This window comes from Aplidium turbinatum, chromosome 18 (assembly GCF_918807975.1).
Source record: "Aplidium turbinatum chromosome 18, kaAplTurb1.1, whole genome shotgun sequence".
Lineage (NCBI taxonomy): Eukaryota > Metazoa > Chordata > Ascidiacea > Aplousobranchia > Polyclinidae > Aplidium > Aplidium turbinatum.
The window spans coordinates 20,287,917-20,308,475 of NC_137489.1; the positions used below are offsets into that span (position 1 = coordinate 20,287,917).

The 20,559-nt window shown below is 39.6% G+C and overlaps 2 protein-coding genes across 5 annotated transcripts in view; one reads left to right on the forward strand and one right to left on the reverse strand.

The window, feature by feature from the left end:
* The first annotated feature begins 787 nt into the window (after positions 1-787).
* Positions 788-5,817, forward strand: LOC145787554 (uncharacterized). 3 transcript variants are annotated; one of them, XM_082599318.1, is made up of 5 exons: positions 788-1,236; positions 2,925-3,048; positions 3,498-3,570; positions 3,956-4,190; positions 4,598-4,802. In XM_082599318.1, exons 1-5 carry the CDS (start codon positions 1,224-1,226, stop codon positions 4,666-4,668), a joined length of 516 nt encoding a protein of 171 aa, XP_082455444.1. In that variant the 5' UTR covers positions 788-1,223; the 3' UTR covers positions 4,669-4,802. The 3 variants fall into 3 exon arrangements, with proteins under 3 accessions (XP_082455444.1, XP_082455446.1, XP_082455445.1); XM_082599320.1 differs by having other exon boundaries at positions 2,925-3,007; XM_082599319.1 differs by lacking the exons at positions 788-1,236; positions 2,925-3,048; positions 3,498-3,570 and adding exons at positions 5,287-5,449; positions 5,604-5,817 and having other exon boundaries at positions 4,049-4,190; positions 4,598-4,808.
* Positions 5,818-9,441: 3,624 nt separating this feature from the next.
* The window catches only part of LOC145787957 (adenosine kinase-like), a 49,399-nt gene continuing 38,281 nt past the window's right edge, over positions 9,442-20,559 (reverse strand). For both annotated transcript variants that reach the window (XM_082599795.1, XM_082599796.1), the window contains 3 exons: positions 12,511-12,661; positions 12,174-12,263; positions 9,442-11,438 (listed from right to left, as the gene is read on the reverse strand). In XM_082599795.1, the coding sequence (XP_082455921.1) occupies positions 11,314-11,438; positions 12,174-12,263; positions 12,511-12,661 (366 nt within the window). In that variant the 3' untranslated portion in view covers positions 9,442-11,313. The remainder of the gene's footprint in view (positions 11,439-12,173; positions 12,264-12,510; positions 12,662-20,559) is intronic.

Genomic DNA, 20,559 nt, shown 5'->3' on the forward strand with positions numbered 1-20,559 from the left:
TAAAGTAATTTTTCAACTCTAGTAGGGTATTTGATGCGTTTTATGTTAATATCTTTAAAAAATCTCTGCAGTTGCATATTCACTTTTTTTTGTATACTCACGTGTTTTTAACGTGTTATACACGTGTTTTTACACGCCAGTACCAAATTTTTTTTATCTTGTTTTTCTCGTTTAAAGTAATATTTCAACTCTAGTAGGCTATTTGATGTGTTTTATGTTAATATCTTTAAAAAAATTCGGCAGTTGCATATTCACTTTTTTTGTATACTCACGTGTTTTTAACGTGTTATACACGTGTTTTTTTCACGCTAGTAGCAAGTTTGTTTTATCTTGTTTTTCTCGTTTAAAATAAATTTTCAACTCTAGTAGGCTATTTGTTGTGTTTTATGTTAATATCTTTACAATAGGAATTGTGCAACTCAGGAATACAGTATTATGTAATTTTCATTAAAACCGAATTTCTCCCCTTTATTTTTCGTAAACCTTATATCGCGGTTACCAGCGGTCACCTGATTAAATATCCCTGTGAGTCAGTGAAATTCTGTGCCATTTTTTTATGTCACAAAGTATTTGCGTATCAGCTTAGGAGAGGACTTTTTAGAGTGACTGTTAAGTAGGCTACAAGGTTTGTGTTAATTAATCTTCCATTTATATTTAGAAATCATTAACTGATTTAAATCTACCGAAAAGCGCCTGAAGATAAAAGGTTCAATCTTTCTTTTTACCAAAAGATTGTGCACGAATCGCGATGAACATACCGTACCGAAATGGTGCAGTGCTGTTCAAAAAGGTAGCGAAAAGCTGTGCCTGTTTTTTGTCATCTATCGAAGTATGGTACCTACCTACAGGCTACAGGGCTTGCTGTAGAGTGTAGACAGTGCATTTATTTCTATTGTACGAATAGTTTTACTCGATTGGCCTATCATTTAATGTGCAGTCTTGAGAAACAACACTGATTGAAAATGCTTTACTGTCTATGTTAAGTAAGTCCAGTCTATTTTGTGCTTCTGTAGATTAAATATATGAAGACTATGACTGAGAGCATTTTCAGTCTTGTACTTTATATCAAGATGTGAAGTTGATCTTGTCCTAGAGAAATGGATATTTCATGATAATGATGTTTTGGAATGTTATTGGCCTGAGCTTCCGGTTACAAGGTTCGCCAGTTATGCCTACAAAATTCAGATGTCAATCCAAATTGGAAAAAGTATCATGTACGAATTATGTACAAAACAGGTAAACATTAATATTAATTTATACTACCCATTAAGTTATAATATATACGGCACCTAAATAAAAGTTGGAAACAATCAGAGGTAGGGTTTTGCCAGTAGAGTACCCAATGGCCGGCTATATTATACATATATATAATTATGGTGACTTAAGAGTTGGAATTCACTGGCCTTATGATTCTCTCTTACTAATTTACATTGCCAAGTGTCAAGGTTGTTTCATTCAACAATCAACATGTACCTATATGTATATAATATGTTTTCCAATATATGGAGTTTTGTGCAACAAAATTTATGTTTGCTCTGTTGTTTCTGTTGCAGCACAGCTGCTTGTCTTAATTAGCTGTCAATTTTTTGATATGTAATTTCCATTTAACCGCTTTAGCAGGTTGTTAGGTATTATTCCACATGCAATATGCATGAGATCTTATTTTTCAGTGTATCGTTTTTACTAAGCTTGATCACTGTTATGGGAAGATGACATGTTAACATTTTGCAACACATAATTTGGCTAAAGCACTGATAAAGTTACAACATGCTGAAAATACTTCGAGACCAGCATGTGCCCCAGTTGGAGCGCGATACATTGGACAGTCCAGAATAACATAGTCGTCAGTTTGTTTTTGTGTGCGACACTTGTAGGTGTAGAGTGAGCCAAGCATATCACTAAATATATTTTGTTTAAGCAAGGGAAGCAATAAGGCTGGCAGGGGGTTAGAGGGTGCCAAAAGCACGCATATTTTAGGGGAGTCCGGGGCATGCTCCCTCGTAAAAAAATTTGCAAAATTACACTCAAATTATGGATTATAGCGCTTTCTGGAAACACTTTCAGGGTAATAATTGTATGAAATTTGTAGGCAGATAAACAGCTATTAACTGATTAAAGGTAGCTGTTACACACGAATGGGCAAAAACTGCGGCTGAAATTAGAGAACACAAAAAACTCAGCTACACAAAAACCCAACAGAGTAAGCGATTCTGAAATTGCTTCCACAGATTAGTTTAAAGAAGCGTAAATCGCATCAACTTTGCGCGATTTACGATTTGCAAAATTTATTGGTGTCTTTCTGTGTGTCTAAAACAAATCCTGGGGGTGTTAATAGCCAGATGTCTTGGAAAACGATTTAAATTTATACAAATTATATTATATTTTCAACAAAGGGTTCAACTTCGGAATCCAAACTTTGAAAATTTGGGGGGGGCATGGCCCCTTTTGCCCCCCTGGCTACGCTTATGCAGTAATGATGACAAACGAAAGAAACGCCCCAGTACAGTGCCGGTCTTAGGGTATTTCGGGCCCTGTGCGGAATATGCTTTGCGGGCCCCAATGACAATGATCCAATTCAGTAGCGTAGCTAGGTATTTTGAAAGGGGAGGAGGGGTGGTTTGACGGTCGGCGGCGAAGCCTGGCAGCGTAATTGCCGAAGGCGACACCCAGCGGCAGGGGATCTGGGAGTCCTCCCCCAGAAAACTTTGAAAAATTACGTTGAATTTGGGGCATTCTTTGAGCATGTTCAACAAAAATTTGGGTATGAATATTACTGTAAAAAGGTGTGTAATTTCCATTTAACCGCTTTAGCAGATTGTTATTATTCCATATGCAATATGCATGAGATCTTATTCTCCAGTGTATTGTTTTTCCTAATCTTGATCACTGTTATCGGAAGATGACCTGTTAATATTTTGCAACAGATGATTTGGCCAAAGCACTGATAAAGTTACAACATGCTGAAAATACTTCTGATTTGGCTTCAACAGCAGCTAGTGAAGAAGAAGTAAATGATAGTAGACAACCTAAATCGAAAAGAAGAAAGCGGTATAACAATGCATTCATTTTTTCCTGATATTTGTTCATTTCATTTTGATTTTAACTGCTCAAAACTAATTTTACCCTTTCTTAACTTAATTATCATACATGGGTGCATGCCAGTACTTCGCATTATAGTAACTTATTGCATTGAAGTCACAGTTACACTAACGTGGCAGTTGTATATAACGTTTTTGTAACATTGTTGTATAAATTGTATCTAATGTAAGTACATTTTGGCTTGTTACATTGTACCTGACAACACCGTGATGCAAATATAAGCTAATCCTTTAAGATACCGTACACCCATGCATTTCTACGTTTATAGCATGATGATTGGTTGTATATATATATGCAAAATATGTTGATGTTGACGAGATATCAGTAGGTAATGTACCAATAAGCAAGGGCAAGCATGACATCTAGCTGAAGTAACTGTTTTCAAATTATAAATGCAGGAATTGCCGGTTGTCTATGAGGATTGCATATACAGATGAAAGCGACTCACCGGAGTCAGAAAATATCATTACTGTAAGTAAACAAATACTTTAATCACTTATTAATTATGATAATCCCAAAATTTGACGATTTTTAGGTGTTGTTTTTTAGGGAAATTGAGCGGTTTCTAAAAGTAATATGATTTTAAAAAAAATATTGCAATCTTATTTTTAAGGTTAATAGCATGGATTAAGGTGTTCAATCAGAACTTTTCGAACGTTGCCTAAATATGCTGTCGTCATCCAGGATTTTGAGACCAGCATGTGCCCTAGTTAGAACGCGATAGATTGGACAGTCCTGAATAACATAGTTGTCAGTTTGTTTTCGTGTGCGACACTTGAGGGTGTAGAGGGAGCCAAGCATATCACTAAATATATTTTGTTAATGTTCACTCTGACGGTCACTAAATCTTCCATAGGTTTCTACTCCTGTACGAGCAGCTGAGGTTGCTACAACCTTGCAGCAACTGCCACAAGTTCCGGAATTTCCACAATCTTCCTCTGTGAGGGCACCACAGCAATCAAGTCCAGAGCGCGAACAATCAGTCCTTGATTTTCACTTGGATGACAATCAGTTGAATGTTGCAATCGACACTACGCCTGAAGTGACCAAGAACATATCTTGTGACGAATTTGTTGCGCTGCAAAGTGAAGGTTTGCACCTGGTTAAATTAAAATCTTGAAACTTGTTCGATTAACTTCGCTCAACAATTGCTCAGCTGCATCGGTGTGATGATATAGTTTTAGCTATAATTCTTCACTTCGTTTATTTATGTTTACTCTCTTTTTTATCCTTCGTAACTCCCATCTTTACTCACAAGCAGCGCATTTTGAAAATTCAGTTTCTCGAATTTTGGAAGATCTGTTGAGTCTCTCACGTGAGCGCCCCTACAAGAGCATTGTTCTTAATTGGCAGTATTATTTACCACTCGCTTTTCTTGTTTGGCAGCTGCTTAAATCACAACTGCCCTAGCCTGGGAGCTATTCTTTTTGTATTGTCAAAGCAAAGCACCTTTGCTAACACCAAATCATGTTAAAGCAACTATTTATTTTTCACACAGTTCAACGAATTCGAATTGCTCAACTGGAAATTATGGGAACTTTAATTCTGTCAACGAATAATTGGATATAATAATGACAAACGAAAGAAGCGCCCCAGCTCAACAAATAGAGGAACCCCCTTCGGACATTCCATCTTTTCCCATCAACAGCCTGGAGGATTTTGATCAGCTTGAACACAACCTGGGAAACAGCACTGTTCAAAATAAACTGGTAATTTTTTTTTACTGTTAACATGGCTGTGGAATCGGTATCACAACTCCGACTCTCCTCATAGAATAGACATACAAGAAATACTGGTTATTTTCACCCTCTTAGCAGTTTTGCAATGTCGGTACTGCTGCAAATTTCTTGAAAGTTTCAACCAGCATTGATTGCAGCAAAACAACGATTTGTTTGAAAATGGTCAAAATTATACATTTCCCAAAGTTTTTGACACTTTGACAATGGATAATTTTAAAATTCCTCGCAATGTAGAGCATTCCTCAATTTTATATAGGGGTAGGAGTCAGTGCAATTTTTAAAACTCCGACTCCTTTGGCTAAACTATAAACATTGTTACGGCTCTGACACCACAGCCCTGACTGTTAACAATGAAATTTAACAGCTTGCAGTATGAGTGCGCTCTACGTTTATTCTATGGAATGTAACCGTGAAGTCTAAATTTTATATGATAAATGTTGTTTTGCAGATTTCTTATTTGAGTCGGTATTTTTCGACGGACTACAAAAAGAGCGTAAAGCAAATTCTTTCTGGAGTATTTACGGATAAGCTTATGACGAAGTTTAATTGGATGGGTCAACGCGGTTCCAAGCGCCCAATTAAAGATTGCAAACTTATTTTTGTAATTTATGGTATGTAGCCTAAACTTTAGATTTTGCACGTATACCCTGCTTAATGAACGTATGTTGCAATCTATTTTTAATATATTTGATCCGTGAAGAATTCTGTATATCTATTGCTAGCCTATTGCTTTGTGACTAAGCACTAACTCTTTTTTGCTTACAGCATCAGTTCGAACATACAGTTACACAAAAGACACAACCATGGGCGATGTTAAAGCTGTTGTGCAAGAATTCCTCAAATCAGCTGAAAAGAGAATAAGAAGACAGTCAGTTGCAAGGACATCTTCATCCAGCACGGTTCGCCCAACTGATGATGTGTGAAACGGCTGTACTATCTTCAGTTATATCTGTGTTTTTTGGCATGTGTGATTTTGGTACCAAATAAATTGCCATATTAAACAAGGGTTTGATGTGTAAAACACGGGTTTAGAAGTCGTGTAAAACACGGGTTAGAAGTCGTGTAAAAACACGGGTTGCGTTTGTGCAAACACCCGTGTAAAACACGGGTTTAGAAGTCGTGTAAAACACGGGTTAGATGCCGTGTAAAACACGGGTTTAGAAGTCGTGTAAAACACGGGTTAGATGCCGTGTAAAACACGGGTTTAGAAGTCGTGTAAAACACGGGTTAGAAGTCGTGTAAAACACGGATTTAGAAGTCGTGTAAAGCACGGGTTAGATGCCGTGTAAAACACGGGTTTAGAAGTCGTGAAAAACACGGGTTGCGTTTGTGCAAACACCCGTGTAATACACGGGTGCACATCACGGGTTTTACACGAGAAACTGGGGTAAAAAAACACGTATCTTTCTCGTGTTTTTCACGAGCCAATGTTTATGGGGTAAGATCATGTTTTCTTCGGCATTTTTTCGAAATAAAACTAAGTCTCTATGTTTTCTTGTTGCTAATTCCTAGCTGAGATATTTGAATGTTTGGTATTGGCAAAACTCGCTCTTGTAATGCAGTTTCGCTTAAAATTAGGCAAACTTTGTTTTAAAGACATAAAGAAACTGAAAGCATCATTCTCAATATCGTGACGTAACACGCGTGCCAAAGGGGGGGTGTTGAAATCCCCCCCCCCTTTGGCTACGCCACTGCTCACAGCCCACAACCCACCGGTTGCCGATACATCAGGATTCGTTCTCTCAATCAGATTAGAAGTTGGCCTAGTGAACCCCATGCTACTAGCACCATCAGCTTCCTCATCCCTACGTCCACTCTTGCAATCTTCTATAGATCTCGACGTTTTCGTCATGTATGACAAAACAGAATTAGATTTTCGTTTGCCAACACAAATAAGTGCGAAAACAACAACTAGCACGAAAACACTTTGAAACAAAACACTAAATTTGTAAACAATAAATTTGATGTGGACGTTTTTTCTACTTACAAAACATTCAAATTTAGTTCGTATTTTCAACTAAAGTCCCAGACGCCTTCGTCTCTCTGCTCAAACGTCGTAAACAGTTTTACATGTCCGTGTGATTCGGCATTGACGTACCGTACGGTACATCGGTACGTATGTCCACCAGACATTTGACCACGAGAGTACAGGAGCATCTGAACTTTATAGGGAGTTAAAGAAAAGTGCCATCAAAGACCATATCATGGAATGTTCTTTTTGCTCTGATCGAAAATTCTCTGCCGACTCATTTAAAATTTTACGCAAAGACAAATCCCAATTTGACACCAAAATTCAGGAAGCACTGTTAATCAAACGCTATAACTCAAATTTAAACAAACAATTATTTGCTGGTCGAGTCCATTCTCTTCAACATTTAGCCTACTTGATGTATCACCTTCCCCGTGGAGCAAGTTTTTTCGTAGGTAGTTATTTATGTAGTTGCCTTTTCCTAATGTAATTTTACCTTCAAGAAGTTGAAATTTATTGCATTTTTATAAATATTTTCAGATTCCTGATGAGAGCTTAAGTTAAACCGAAAATGTTCAACTGTTAAAACTATTTTTAAGTTAAATATGTAAAATATATTGTTATAATGCTCAGCCCTGTTGTATTGTTGTGTCTTATTCATACCTAACCTGTAAGCAAAATGTATAGGCTAAATGAGGAACATACAAAAACTTCATTTTTAGTGGCGGGTTTGGGGGGGGCTTGAGCCCCCTTAGCCCCATGCTGGGTGCGCTACAGACTGCGTCCGTCTTGTTTTAGCACTGTGTAAGTTATACAGATTATACAATCAGAAAAATGCCATTTTTTGGACTAAAAAGTAAATATTTTTAGCTCAAAGTTGATTGGGATGCTGAAGCTATGATAGGCGTGAGCGAAGATAGCGTTAAAGTTTCATATAATTTATAGCTATCTTACTCGCAGTGCATTTGTGTAAGACTGATAAAGCTTTACGTGTAGATAATACGTTCAATAATTGTCACGAGGAAGGATTGGGGTTGGTTGAGTCAATAGCTGCGGGGCTGGTTGAGGCAGTGACTCAACTAACCCTACCTCAAGTTGCAGGCTGCTGAAATCTTACTTCTGCATTTGAATTGCTAAACGCGTATCATTAAATCAGTTACTTGGACAAAATGAGCTATTATTTGATTAATTATCTACTGTATTACTTTTCTGTTTAGTTTAAAATATTTTCAAATTAAGTCTTAAAAATCACGAAAAAAACTTAGAAAAACTGGTCGTGGACGATGGCCTATGGAGACTTTTGAAGCTGGTTTGAAGTTAGTGGAAGATGGATTGTCGTTAAGATTATAAGAAAGGCAGCAGGATGAGTTGGTGTGGACAAAAGAAACGTTTCGTAGATATATGAAGAAGGTAAATGAAACTGGAGCTGATGCTAAGTCTATCAAGTTGAGTCTATTGTTTCTAGGGATAGAGGAGATTTGGTCATTATGATCGGCACCATCAACGTTCTGGGAATTGCTCGATTCGTTGTTTCTGTACTGGATGCAACTCGTGCTGCCCCAGTGGAAGTAGTAGTTCTACATGTTTCCAATGCAATAGTTGAGCACATTTGGCGTGCACCGACAACAGTGTCCCACTGGTGATTAATTCAGAGGCGGAGAACCTGCGGCCCCGCGGGCAAAATTTGGTTCGCGAAGCAATATAATGTGGCCAGTGGAGCATGAAAAGCATTAGATTTCAATTCACTTTCGATAAAACGTATGAAATTTGGGTCTGGGCGGTATGAAGACCTTTTTTTCAGAGAAATGGCATGAAGTTGTGCAAAATCGAGGGAAATTTGAGCCTGGTTGCGGTGAAGACCTTTTTCTTTTCAATTTTTTTAGAGAAACGACATGAAGTCAGGCAAAATCGAGGAAAATTTGGGTCTGGTGGCAGTGAAGCTCTTTTTTTAGGAAAAGACTGTAGAAACGGGTGAATTTGGAGCCATGTGGCCCGCCTGGTATTTTTAATATTTCCTGTGGCCCACAGTACAAACTATAAGTTATTCCCCACTCCTGGATACAATAAACGTTCATTGATGGTATAAATCAGAGGTGCCAGATGGAGGCGGTGCCCAATAGCCCCCAAAAATTATGCATCTCATGAATTTTATTACGTCTCAACTAACCCCACCCACTGACTCAACTAACCCTGCCTGCAGGGTTGGTTGAGTCAAACGGTGCTCTGTGTTCGAGGTAATAAAAATGGCAATTAAACGTGAGATAGCATTTTGATAAACGGGTAGTAGCAAGCATACTTCATTACCTTTGTTTCACTTTGAGTTTCATAGGTGAATCTACAATAAGTAAAAAAATATAAGGAAAAATCTGAAACATGACTCAACTAACCCCACCTTCCCCTACGATGTAAGTAGGCTAACTCAGCGTGGTGATTTTTCCATTTGTGATAGGCTACAAAAGGAACCACATTTGGATACTTTCATTCACCTTGCCAAAGTGCTCACTGCTCAATCTACGAATATTTTGCGATCGAAAAGGATTTGAAAGAAATATGACTATGTCACTTGGTTTTGCTTTTTAAATCGTTTAAGAAAACTTCCCTTTTTAAAATAAAAATAAGAAAAAATGGTTTCCTGACATCAATTCAATTTATTTTTCTTTGATGGCGCGAATATGTACAAAACTTAAAGTAAACACACGAATTCCACACCAACAAAATGAAAAAATGGCAAAAGCAAAAGGTTTAAAATAAGTATAAAACAGCGTTTGAAAATCACTATTTTTAATTTGAACAGCCACCAAACGAAAAAAGAGATTATTACAAATTAGCCTACGTACAGCCCTGTCTTGATTCTTTTTCTTCGAAATTTTGAGTTTAAATAAGTTTCTTGACTTGAATAGACCATCAAGCCTAGTCTACAACTAAACATCTTTTAGGTCTTGGGTGAGCTGCAAAATGAGGGTTAGGCGAACTACCGTGGTTAAAAAATTTAGATGGGCGAAAAAACATGTAGCATAAAATTGTATTTGAAAGGTATCCTGAGCAATAACACGCAGAGAGGTTTTGAGATCTTGTGATTATTTTTCTGAAGGAAACACAGGCTAATAAGAATAGTATAGGCCTATTTGTGGTTTTAAAGTAGCCAAATCTAGATAATTCAAATCAAATAAATTGAATTGAAAAAAAAGTAATGCAGAGAATTCCTGGTCCTTTTTTGCTGTTGTTATCGTTATATCCGTTCATGTTGATAGATCTGGAGTTTATACAATGCAGACTTTCAAAACGAATGCTTCAATTTATAGTGTGGATGGCATAAATATTTATTTCAACGCTCCGCAACGAGCAGCCATCAATCATCACAGAACAATTCTCGTAAACTTTGAGCTAGCTCTAGGGTTGCCATACCGTCCGGAAAATTCCGGACATGTCCGGAATTTAGTGTTAAATTTTGCGTCCGGGAGGAATTTTAAAAAATGCTCAAATGTCCAGAATTTTATGATGGGCGTTTTGGGGGAATTAGAATTTTTTTTCTAGAAAATTCGCTCAGCCAGTTCATTTTACTGCATCTGCAATCGTACTGTGCAACACTGCCATTTTTTTTACTGCGAGGTTGTACGGAATTATGATGTAACAGAGCGTTTTCCTTATCAATGATGTTTACCACTTAGAACTTTCTGGAGCTTTGGAACTTTCTTCAACTTATTGACCGTTGTGCTGAATCAGAATTGGTTAGATATAGATCACATGCTGCGAAAATTACTAGAACATTCCAACAGTCTATAAAAGCAGGCGATTTCGCAAATATAGCCTAATCAGAGATTTACTTGAAATGTCATAGAGGAGGAAGCCTAGTGAATTTTTGATATAGACTCCTTGACTAATTCTAATGGCTAATAGTTCGGTAGTGCTATATATGGTTTCATGAAAATAGTCATGCACTGTCGGGAATTTTTCTTTTTCAAATATGGTAACCCTGAGCTAGCCAGGCTTCCACCACGAGTAAGTCTTTGCTGTTGAATGGACAAGACATGTTGATGCGAAAGAAAAATACATAAACACAACATCTTGCACCACAAGTATGGTGGGAACTGCAAAGAGCTTGCCGAACTACGGATGGCGCCGACCTCAGCACAGTGATCACGACAATTTGCTCAACTTCATCTAGGGATTGCGATCAAATCGTTGAAAATTTTTGAGAAATGACACTTCATTAATGTTAGCACAAGTCGTCATGCAGCAATCTCATGATGACGCAGGTAAAATATGTTGTGTAATAAAGACAAAGTACCAACATGAACGCACAGTGGAGGATATCAGTGTACAAATGCATTTGTGAAGTGTTGTAAAATATGTTAAGAGAATAAGCCACCAGGCTTGTTTTGTGTATAAATGCTTTAAAATCTTGCATTAGTCACGATAGTTTGCTATGTGCATGGTCAAAGAAATAACAGCTTGACATGCCAGGATGAAGCTACAAACCGCACAACGACCGGAACCGCATGGGCTTCATTCAAAGGGACACTCTTTTGGTGTTGTGCATCCAGACCTTCGTATTATTGTATTAGCCGCGAAGTGACCTCCCTCCACGCACTTTCCCATGGGCCGCTCCTGCACCAACTGGGACAGAAAACCTGTGGAGATTTAATTTAAACGAGGAATGATTCTGTACATCGTTACAACAACTCCCGAAAGCCGCGTCTCGGCGAGACTCTTAAACACACGTCATCAAATAGGAGCAGTCCTTGATGACTGCATAGCATAGTCTTTCCCGATTTCTAGTCGTCTGTTTCGTCGTATCTTGCTGTGTGTTATCACATTGGACGCAAAAATAATAGTTATTTTTGTGACACAATATTTATATTTATCATCAAAGGTTTGGAGTGTTGTTGATTGTAAATAATTCTACTCGTTTGGTGCCGAGTTTGGATTTGAATCTTTATCGTCGGACTGACCAAGCCTTGATATTCCTGGTAGTTTCGCTGACATCTAGGCTCTTGACGCAGGGTCGGTTACCGAGATTGAAGTTTCCGATTGTTGAAGTGTTGTTGCCGGGGAATTATTCCATTCACTAGGTACCGCTGAATGGAGACCAATCCTTAGAATGCGTTGCTCAAGTGCACACCCCGAGACTCGAACCAGCCCAGCTTGATCTTGAAATTTCTTCGTTTACGAAGTCACGCGCTAACCAACTGAGCTAACGGGGCGAACAATTTGAGGCGCACACGCCGAGAGTTGAACCGTCGATACCTGATCTAAAAGTATAAGTCGATCAAGATTAACATTAAAATTTCGTCTTGGACGCAGCTGATCGTTGAAGCTGTTAGCACCGGATGACCGTGCAGGCGCCCCCCCCTCGGATCACTCACCTCCAACGAAGGCGTCACCGGCACCGTTAGTGTCGACCAGCTGGTCGTCATCTAGGGGAATCACCGGGTACGATGTTACGTCATCAGGACCTGACAAGCGAAAAAACATTTAAACCGCTTTCTATCTCCACACAACACGAGATGAGAAACATGCAATGCATGTGTTTGTTTACAAGTATAAATAAAAAGCAAATGTTTTAAAGTTTCTCTCCTTACACTTTCCACCGCAACTGGTGAAGCTGTATGTGGAATCGTCTTGTCTCCTGTGACGAGGGTTGCCGGTGCATGACGGTACGTCTACACTCTACAGTCTACAGGATGGTCCTGACCAACTTACCGGTCGCGACGATCGTCTGTTGGTGGCCTTGGGTGATAACGACAGTCCTCAGCCTCGATCTGTTCATCTTTGGCATCCCGGCGATCAACTTCGCGATCTGAGTGACGTCACTGGTGTCGAATTGATGAACGCGCGCGAAGGTCAACGCTTCCTGCATGAGGAAGAAGAAGTCAACTGATCAGGTTCGTATGATGGTGCCATAGACACCTTAAATAGATTGTCTATGGCTATTTATGGTGTCTATGGATGATGCACAACTTGCACACCGGGATAGATGCGTCTAGCCGGGGGTGCTCAACCTCAACCGTCCTCTGAAGACAGAGCTTCCCAAACTGTGTGTGGTGAAAGTTTGGTAATGGGCCGCTCACGTTTTCTTTCTATCTCTTTCTTTCTCGCTTTCTTTCTATCTCTTACCAGAAAAGAGACTTGGAAAGGTTCAATGACGTAGTTTAATGGGTTATAACCGAAAAGCAGTCAATTAAATTCACGGATAGTTCTACTGGTGAAATGATATACAAAAACGATTGAAGGACTCCAACGAATGGTTCACCACTTCCAGCAATTAATCAAAATAACAGCAACAGTAAACAGCAATAGATTCCAATGCTTGCGAGTATTGATCGAGTTTAACGTAATCCACTCACAGCTTCTCATACGATTCTAATTTCAATCAGAAATTATATTAGCATCAACTTTGCTTTACTCGTATTCAATACTTCAACTCTCGATCAACAATAATCTTTGCGTCTGTTACCGACTGCTACTACTACAACAATGATCTCTCATCACCAACTCATCATAATAATCAACTCAACATATCAAACATTACACAAATTACACCACTATTTATAGAAGGTTTTTCGGTATAGTAACTTCGAGAAGGTTACGTAATGTTACGTCATAGGACTAATGGTTCTGTCAAGTTGCATTAAATCGTAAACAAGCCGAAGTTTCTAGATTGTCACGTAGGGTAAACGATTCTAGAAAATGCATTGCATAATAATGATTTCGCAATCAGAGATCCATTGGTAAACATCCTTGTGACATCATGACAAACGATATTGGCAATTGTGAAAACAACAGAATGTTCCAGAACTACGTTACATAACAACGATTCGCGATCAAAGGTTACTTCAGGTCATAACCAATAATAACACATCGCACCAGAATTTTACAATCAAAACAACACGCTCGTTGAAGACACAAAGCAGTCCATCGCGAGGCCCCGCACATTGATTGTGACACTATCGCTGATGCTGAGAGCCGATCAAAATATAAGCCACACCCATCATGTGCTGCTTGTAAAAACAACCGGACCGGCAATCTGGCATGTGGTCACGGAGCTGTGGTCACCTCAAACAAGGGAGCAGATAGGGACAGAACAGCTAAAAAAAATTTGTCGCCCGATAACAGGGTTGCATTACTGAAAGGCTCATCTCCTCAAAATAAAAAAAATCTTGATCAAGGGGGCTCGTTTAAGCTTTCATGTTTTTGTTCTTCTTGCTGAACCACAACGTTTCGATTGAACAGTTTTATAGACTCTATAAATTGATTTCATCAGTTACGACAAAGTTTACAGTAGCTATTCGAGTTCCGCAAATTTGTACCGGAAACTGTACAATATAGTTCAATGTCGGGTGGAAAGCAGGTAACAATTTCAGTGTGAGTTGAGTTGCGTTCTCGCATCGTGCTGTTGATGCTCTGTGGAATAGTTTTCCAACATTGCATTTGAACAATTACAAGTCTCGCAGAAACGAACATTAGAGCCACGCTCAGAGGTCTCTGCATCAAACTGACCAGTGACCACCCAGGAATTCGCAAAGGATCTGGCGCTTCTAAACAATTGTATTCAGCAGTGAGCGCTCTTGTCAGAAACTCTCCAGACAGAGAATATTTAGTACCAAATCGTCAAGTTAAAATGAACTGTTGCTTCGTTCAAATAAAAAAGGTGTTCAAGAAGAAAGGTGTTTAATGAAGATGTTCACATGAGTCCTCAAATTTAAGAAAACTGCTCCTTTAAAAACATACTGTTTGACCAGTTCAAAGCTCGACGTAGAGACTATGCTTCTTTTGAGCGTAATCGGTTTATTCAAGCTCTGCTCGACAAAAGCATAATGATTGACACCAACAATGAAAATTATGTGATAAACTTAGAAATTGTTGTACTAGACTAGAGCTATGACCTGCAGCAATCGAAGTTCCATGGTAAGAAGGGGAGCAGAGATAACGAGAAATAGGGAACGACTTCATGCCATCAGTCCTATTCCCGATTGTACGATGCCAACCCTGACCATATATATAACACAGACGATGAACTTGCTCAAGAACGGTAGTTGAAGATCAAACACAGGAAGTCATGGAAGCCAATTATCGTGTGCACCTTCAGGTGTGCCTATAAGTGTCTTGTCACAGACACAGTTGCATGGTCTTGAGCGGCGCCAAACCAGAGCTCTCACCACTCGGCTATGCAGCCGACATAATTGCAATAAGTTCAGCTGAAACCAAACGTAGATTTTTGCAAATGAACTTGGTCATCACACGGCTGCAATCACTTGTTACCTGGAGAACAGCAGCGACTGAAATCAAGATGCCCATTTGTGCCCGCCGCACGACAGCTTCTGAACAACGCTGAATATCTTGGAATAAGTGCGGCACACTGGACGAACTACACATGGAACATGGAGTGGCAAAACAACACCTCCCGAATCCCGATTCCGTGATTTCCTACCCGACGTCGATCCCCACCCTCCGGGAATGTCCCTCGCAAGACTTGCGTGGGTCCGGCTTAACCGCCTACGAACCGGCGTCGGTCGCTTTCGTTCAGAAATGTGCAGATGGGGCCTGGCTCTCTCACCGAGATGCGAGTGTGGCGCCACAGACCAGACAGTAGACCATGTCGTCCATGACTGCACAATTCATCAACCACCACATGGAACGCTTGGACTGAAGGCCCTGGATGACGAGACTGTCGAGTGGCTGATGACATCATGCCCAAACATATAGTCCGGAAGAATAGCTCATACGACGAAGAAGACTTACTTGTTTCAGCATTGTTGTTCATCAGCAATGGACCTAATGGACCACTGAGCAGAAACTGTTTACCGGTTAAAGCCAATAAAAATATTGTCGAGACGCTTAAACCGAAAAGTGGAAAATGAAAATCTCAGTGCCAACAGGGCTGCGATTTTTGCCTTTTTCGGTGACGAGGTCACTCGACACACGCCATCACTATTCGACAAACGCCGTGCCTTACGAAAAAAAAAGAAAAGAAAAAAAAGAAAAAAAGGAAATTATAAAGGAAAAAAAACTGAGAGAGGTCGAGGTCAGGTCGAGGAACAATTGGGGGAAGGGGGGGTATCATGTGATGCAATCATAAAAGTGCTGACTTACGTAAACTTTCTTGCGCCAGGTACTTCAAAGCAAGGTCTAAAAGCGACGCTTCACACGAGAAACTCCCAAGGCGTCAGCACCGCCATTTTGAACACTGCGGGAGAATGCTTTGATCGAAGTTCCAACGCCTGGCATCAAACATTTCGCAACACACGTTTCGTGCTATTCGACACAACGGGTTTCTTTTGTAGATGAAATAATCTAGGCTACGTTGAGTTGTCAACGTCTATGCCAGTTTGTATTTCACCGTTTGAACCAATTAACAATATTGCTCTGGTAAAATGACTGTTGGATACTTGCTATGAAAGTTTTTCACATGTAGAAAAGAGCCTAGTTTCCGACCAGATGTTCAGAAATACAGATGAAAAAAGACGCTATTTTTATGGCAAGGAGTTCTCTTACAGAACATTTTGAACACTGCGGGAAAATGCTTTGATCAAAGTTCTAACGCCTGCCATCAAACATGTTTTGCAATGTGAATAAAGAATAGTAGACAGATAAACACGGTTGCAACTCGACTTCCTTCCACTAAAAGAGTTTCTGTGATTACGTAATGGGCGATTTTGCACATTCACAAAAGCACACAACCCAGCTAGCAAAACTCGTCATTTTTACATTGATTCAACGTCTGCAGACGTTGAATCACAGTGCATGACATGTAAAAACAAGTCTGCTGGCTGGGAAATCTGGACATCTCGCACCAGGCGAGATGTCATCCTTTGACAGATTTAACACATAATGATGGATTTATGTAGCCAGTGCATGATGACGAAAACAAATTAAAGATTTCATTTCCGTTATATAACAGCAGGTGATTGATACAGGAGAAAATAATCGCAGAAGCACACAATAAAGCCTACTTATTACGCAAGTTTTTTACATCAAGAAAATAGCCTAGTTTCCGACCAGATGTTCACAATCAGAAACACAGATAAGAAAGGTCGCTATATATAAGAGTTCGCTTCTAGAAGAATAGTAGGTAGTCACTGGGAGTGGACAAGGCAAGGTATTGGCAAGTTGTAAGAACAGCATAGCTTTGCCCAACTACAGATAGGATAGTCTTCAGTTAGTCAGTATCCTATAATGACTAAAAAACGAAAGAATCCTCCGACAACACGGATGGCAAAAGCTTCGGTCGGTCTTACCGAGAAGCGGTTAAGGTTCAGCAAACAGCGAGTGAAGTGCGGGATCTGTTCGATGGAGCTATCGAGAAAAGCATTGCCACGTCACTTTGGAACTTATTCAGGTAAACTTCCGGCTAATAGCGTTTAGTAGCCTAACGTCGCAAAGCATTCTCAATTTTGAACATGCTTAGTTTAATAGTTGTAAGCAAAAGCATGCTTAGTAAAATGCGCCTACTACGTTTTCACTTATTTCTCTATGGTTTTCACTTTTCAACAATAAAATTTTATAGATAAACCCGTTCAAGTGCATAAGGAACAAAGAAAAAACTCTCTATCACTCAGTAATTCGCGGCCAAACGCTTATAATCTGACTCTTGTGACGTCATACCACTATTCGACAAACAAACGCAGAATTTTTGGTCGTTCGACAAGAAAGAAAAAATTGCAGCCCTGAGTGCCAAATTCAGAATGTACGTTCTTCTCAATCAATACTCGTGAAGCAAGCTGGAGACCAACCCTTGAGCTAGAAGGTAACCTCTGAACTACCGAAGTGGGCGATACCCACTTGGGCGAGACCAAGTGGGCGACAAGCCAAGTGGGCGACGGACCAAGTGGGCGACAAGCCAAGTGGGCAACAGCCAAAGTGGGCGACGGTAGAGAAAGTTTAGCCGTTCAGAACGGTGGTGACATATATAATTTAACTAGTTGCTTTGCGGCGTCACGGTTCATCGTGAAGCTTAAGAGAAACCCCTCAGAAAAGAGACAAACAAATGGCCAAAGTGTGGTTTAAGTCATCGAAGCTTGTCAGTCGTTATAAAGTCATATTTTCTATTTTAGACCATAAAATATGACTTTTCATTTTTACTTTATAATACAATGATTGATTTGTGGAAGGGAGGCAATGAGAGTTCTCATGCTGAGCTTCACGAAGCATTGGAAGCAACATTTTCATTATTTTTTGTAGTCTAGTATTAGCGCTTGCTGTTTGATGTTAATTTGCATTGTGACATCATCTTGACACATTATTTTGCAATTTGCGGGGTCACGGTTTATCGTGAAGCTTAAGAGAAACCCCTCAGAAAAGAGACAAACGAATGGCCAAAAAGTGGTTGAAGTCATCGAAGCTTGTCAGTCCTTATAAAGTCATATTTTCTGTTTTCAATCATAAAATATGACTTTTAATTTTTACTTGATAATACAATGATTAAACCCTAGTGACTTCGTAAATGCAATTCAAACAGCTCCTGTAGACATTGAAATTTGATAATTTGTGGAAGGGAGGCAATGAGAGTTCTCACGGTGAGTTTCACGAAGCATTGGAAGCAACAACAACAACCATAGGCGCCTAACTATTTTTTTGGCCGTGGGGGCAAAAGCGTGTTTCATAAGCAGCAACGTAAATTCAGGGAAATGTCACGCAGATGGATGATGTAATTATGTCGTCACACTAGGATTGCTTTTATTGCCACACTCGCAGTTATCGCTAAGTTCGACCTACCGTTAATTATAATAAACAAAACTCGACCAAAACACATGCTATGCGTCTGCGTTGGCCAGCGGTTGATGGACTGCGACTCTTTAAGCTAAGTACAACATAAAGTTTAGCAACGAACTAGATTTATTAGCATGAAACAAGAGACGAAAAGGTTTACTAAAAGGTATACTGTAAATCAGGGGTCGGCAACCTACGGCCCAGGTCCGGCCCGCCAGGCGCTTCGTTCCAGCCCGCGAGCAGTTCCAAGCAAAAGCACGCAATTCAGCCCGCTGCAATAAATAAGTTGTTTTTCGCATGCTAAAATCATAGTGCAACAACTTTTGATGTGGATCCAGCCGATGCGGACAATAGCGTGCAGATGGAACTGATTGAACTTCAGAATAATACAACGTTAAAGTCGAAGTTCCACGTTACTTCTCCGGAAGTGTTTTACAAAGAACATGTATCTGCAACCCTATTTCCAAAATTACGAGTAGTAGTAGTCCAGTTTTAATTCGATGATGTCCCCGTTACCGAGGGTGGCCGGATTCACCTCCAAGTGCCGCAATCGTCTTCACACCCTGCCTCCACATCGATCTGTCTAGCGCGTCCTCTCTTGTCAAGCCCATTTTGCTGCTTTCTTCCTCAACTTGCTTTTTCCATGTTTTCTTTGGTCTTCCTTGTTTTCTACGACCCTCCACTCGCAACTCCAGCGCTCTTCTCAAAACATCATCTTCATCCCTTCTCAAAACATGCCCATACCACCTCACTCCATTCGCTTTTGCCAACTTATCAACACTCTCATTCAACCCAAGCAAGCTCATAAGTTCTTCGGTATTCCTTTTGTCCATCAGCTTTACACCACACATTGCTATCACCATCGCTCTCTCAGTTCTTCTTAAAATCGCCAATTCGTTTTCCCGTAAGCACCATGTCTCACTTCCATACAGCATTGCAGATCTCACACAACTAGTATAAATTCTTCCTCTCATTTTCAACGGAAATCTTCTACCACATAACAACTCTCGACACTCTCTGAATTTCACTCAACCAAACCTTCCTCTTGCAGTCACTGCCGCTTCACAACCACCACTGGCATTCAATGTATCTCCTAGATAGCAAAAGGCATTTACTGATTCAACTTCGTCATTCAGCTTTTCAACAAGACCAATCATTCCTTCCTCAATCTTCTTGCATCTTTCACATTCAAAATTATCTCCAGATCTGCATGTCACTCTCTTCATCTTTGCACATCTTCCATGCACCCATTTCTTGCATTTCGTACATGTAACAGAATTTGCCATCACTCTTCTTCCGCAGACGCCACATGGGTCAATTTTGCTCATTGTGATTTCCCCTTCCGTTCCGCTTATTACGACCTTTGTCTTTTTGATGTCCACACGCATACCTTTACATTCAAACGACTCCTTACACTTCTCAAATTTCCCTCTCAGATCTTCCATTGTGTCAGATAATGATGATGGTAATCAGATAATGATAAGATTGTGTCAGATAATGCGAAAAAATTGCATCCATGTTTGGGAACACTTATCTTTGTGAACAATTATTTTCCAAGATGAACTTTGCAAAAAATAAACTTTGGTCACGTTTATCTGATGAACATGTTAATGATGTTTTACAAATTTCTTGTTCCAATATCAAAACTGACTTTGGCAATTTGGCAAAAAAAAATGCAAACAACATCAACATTCACATTAAATTGTTGCACACATTTGTTCTTTTAATAATCAGTTTCAAAGTAATAAATTCATTTTATCATATCAATGAACATATTATATAAGCATAAATAGGAGTGTAAAACACCGTGCAATTTAAGGGTAAGATATTCGCGTTTTAGAAAAGCTGTCCGGCAGTTACGGCCCGCCAGTATATTTTATTTTATCAAATTGGCCCGCGGCTCAAAAAGGTTGCCGACCCCTGCTGTAAATGGAATGAAAATACTAACTTGATCATACGCTTGAAAATTTACCTGTTGAAAGCAAAACCATTCATGTTTACATCTATTCAACAGCACGTCAACTTGAATAAATTTAAAAGTTG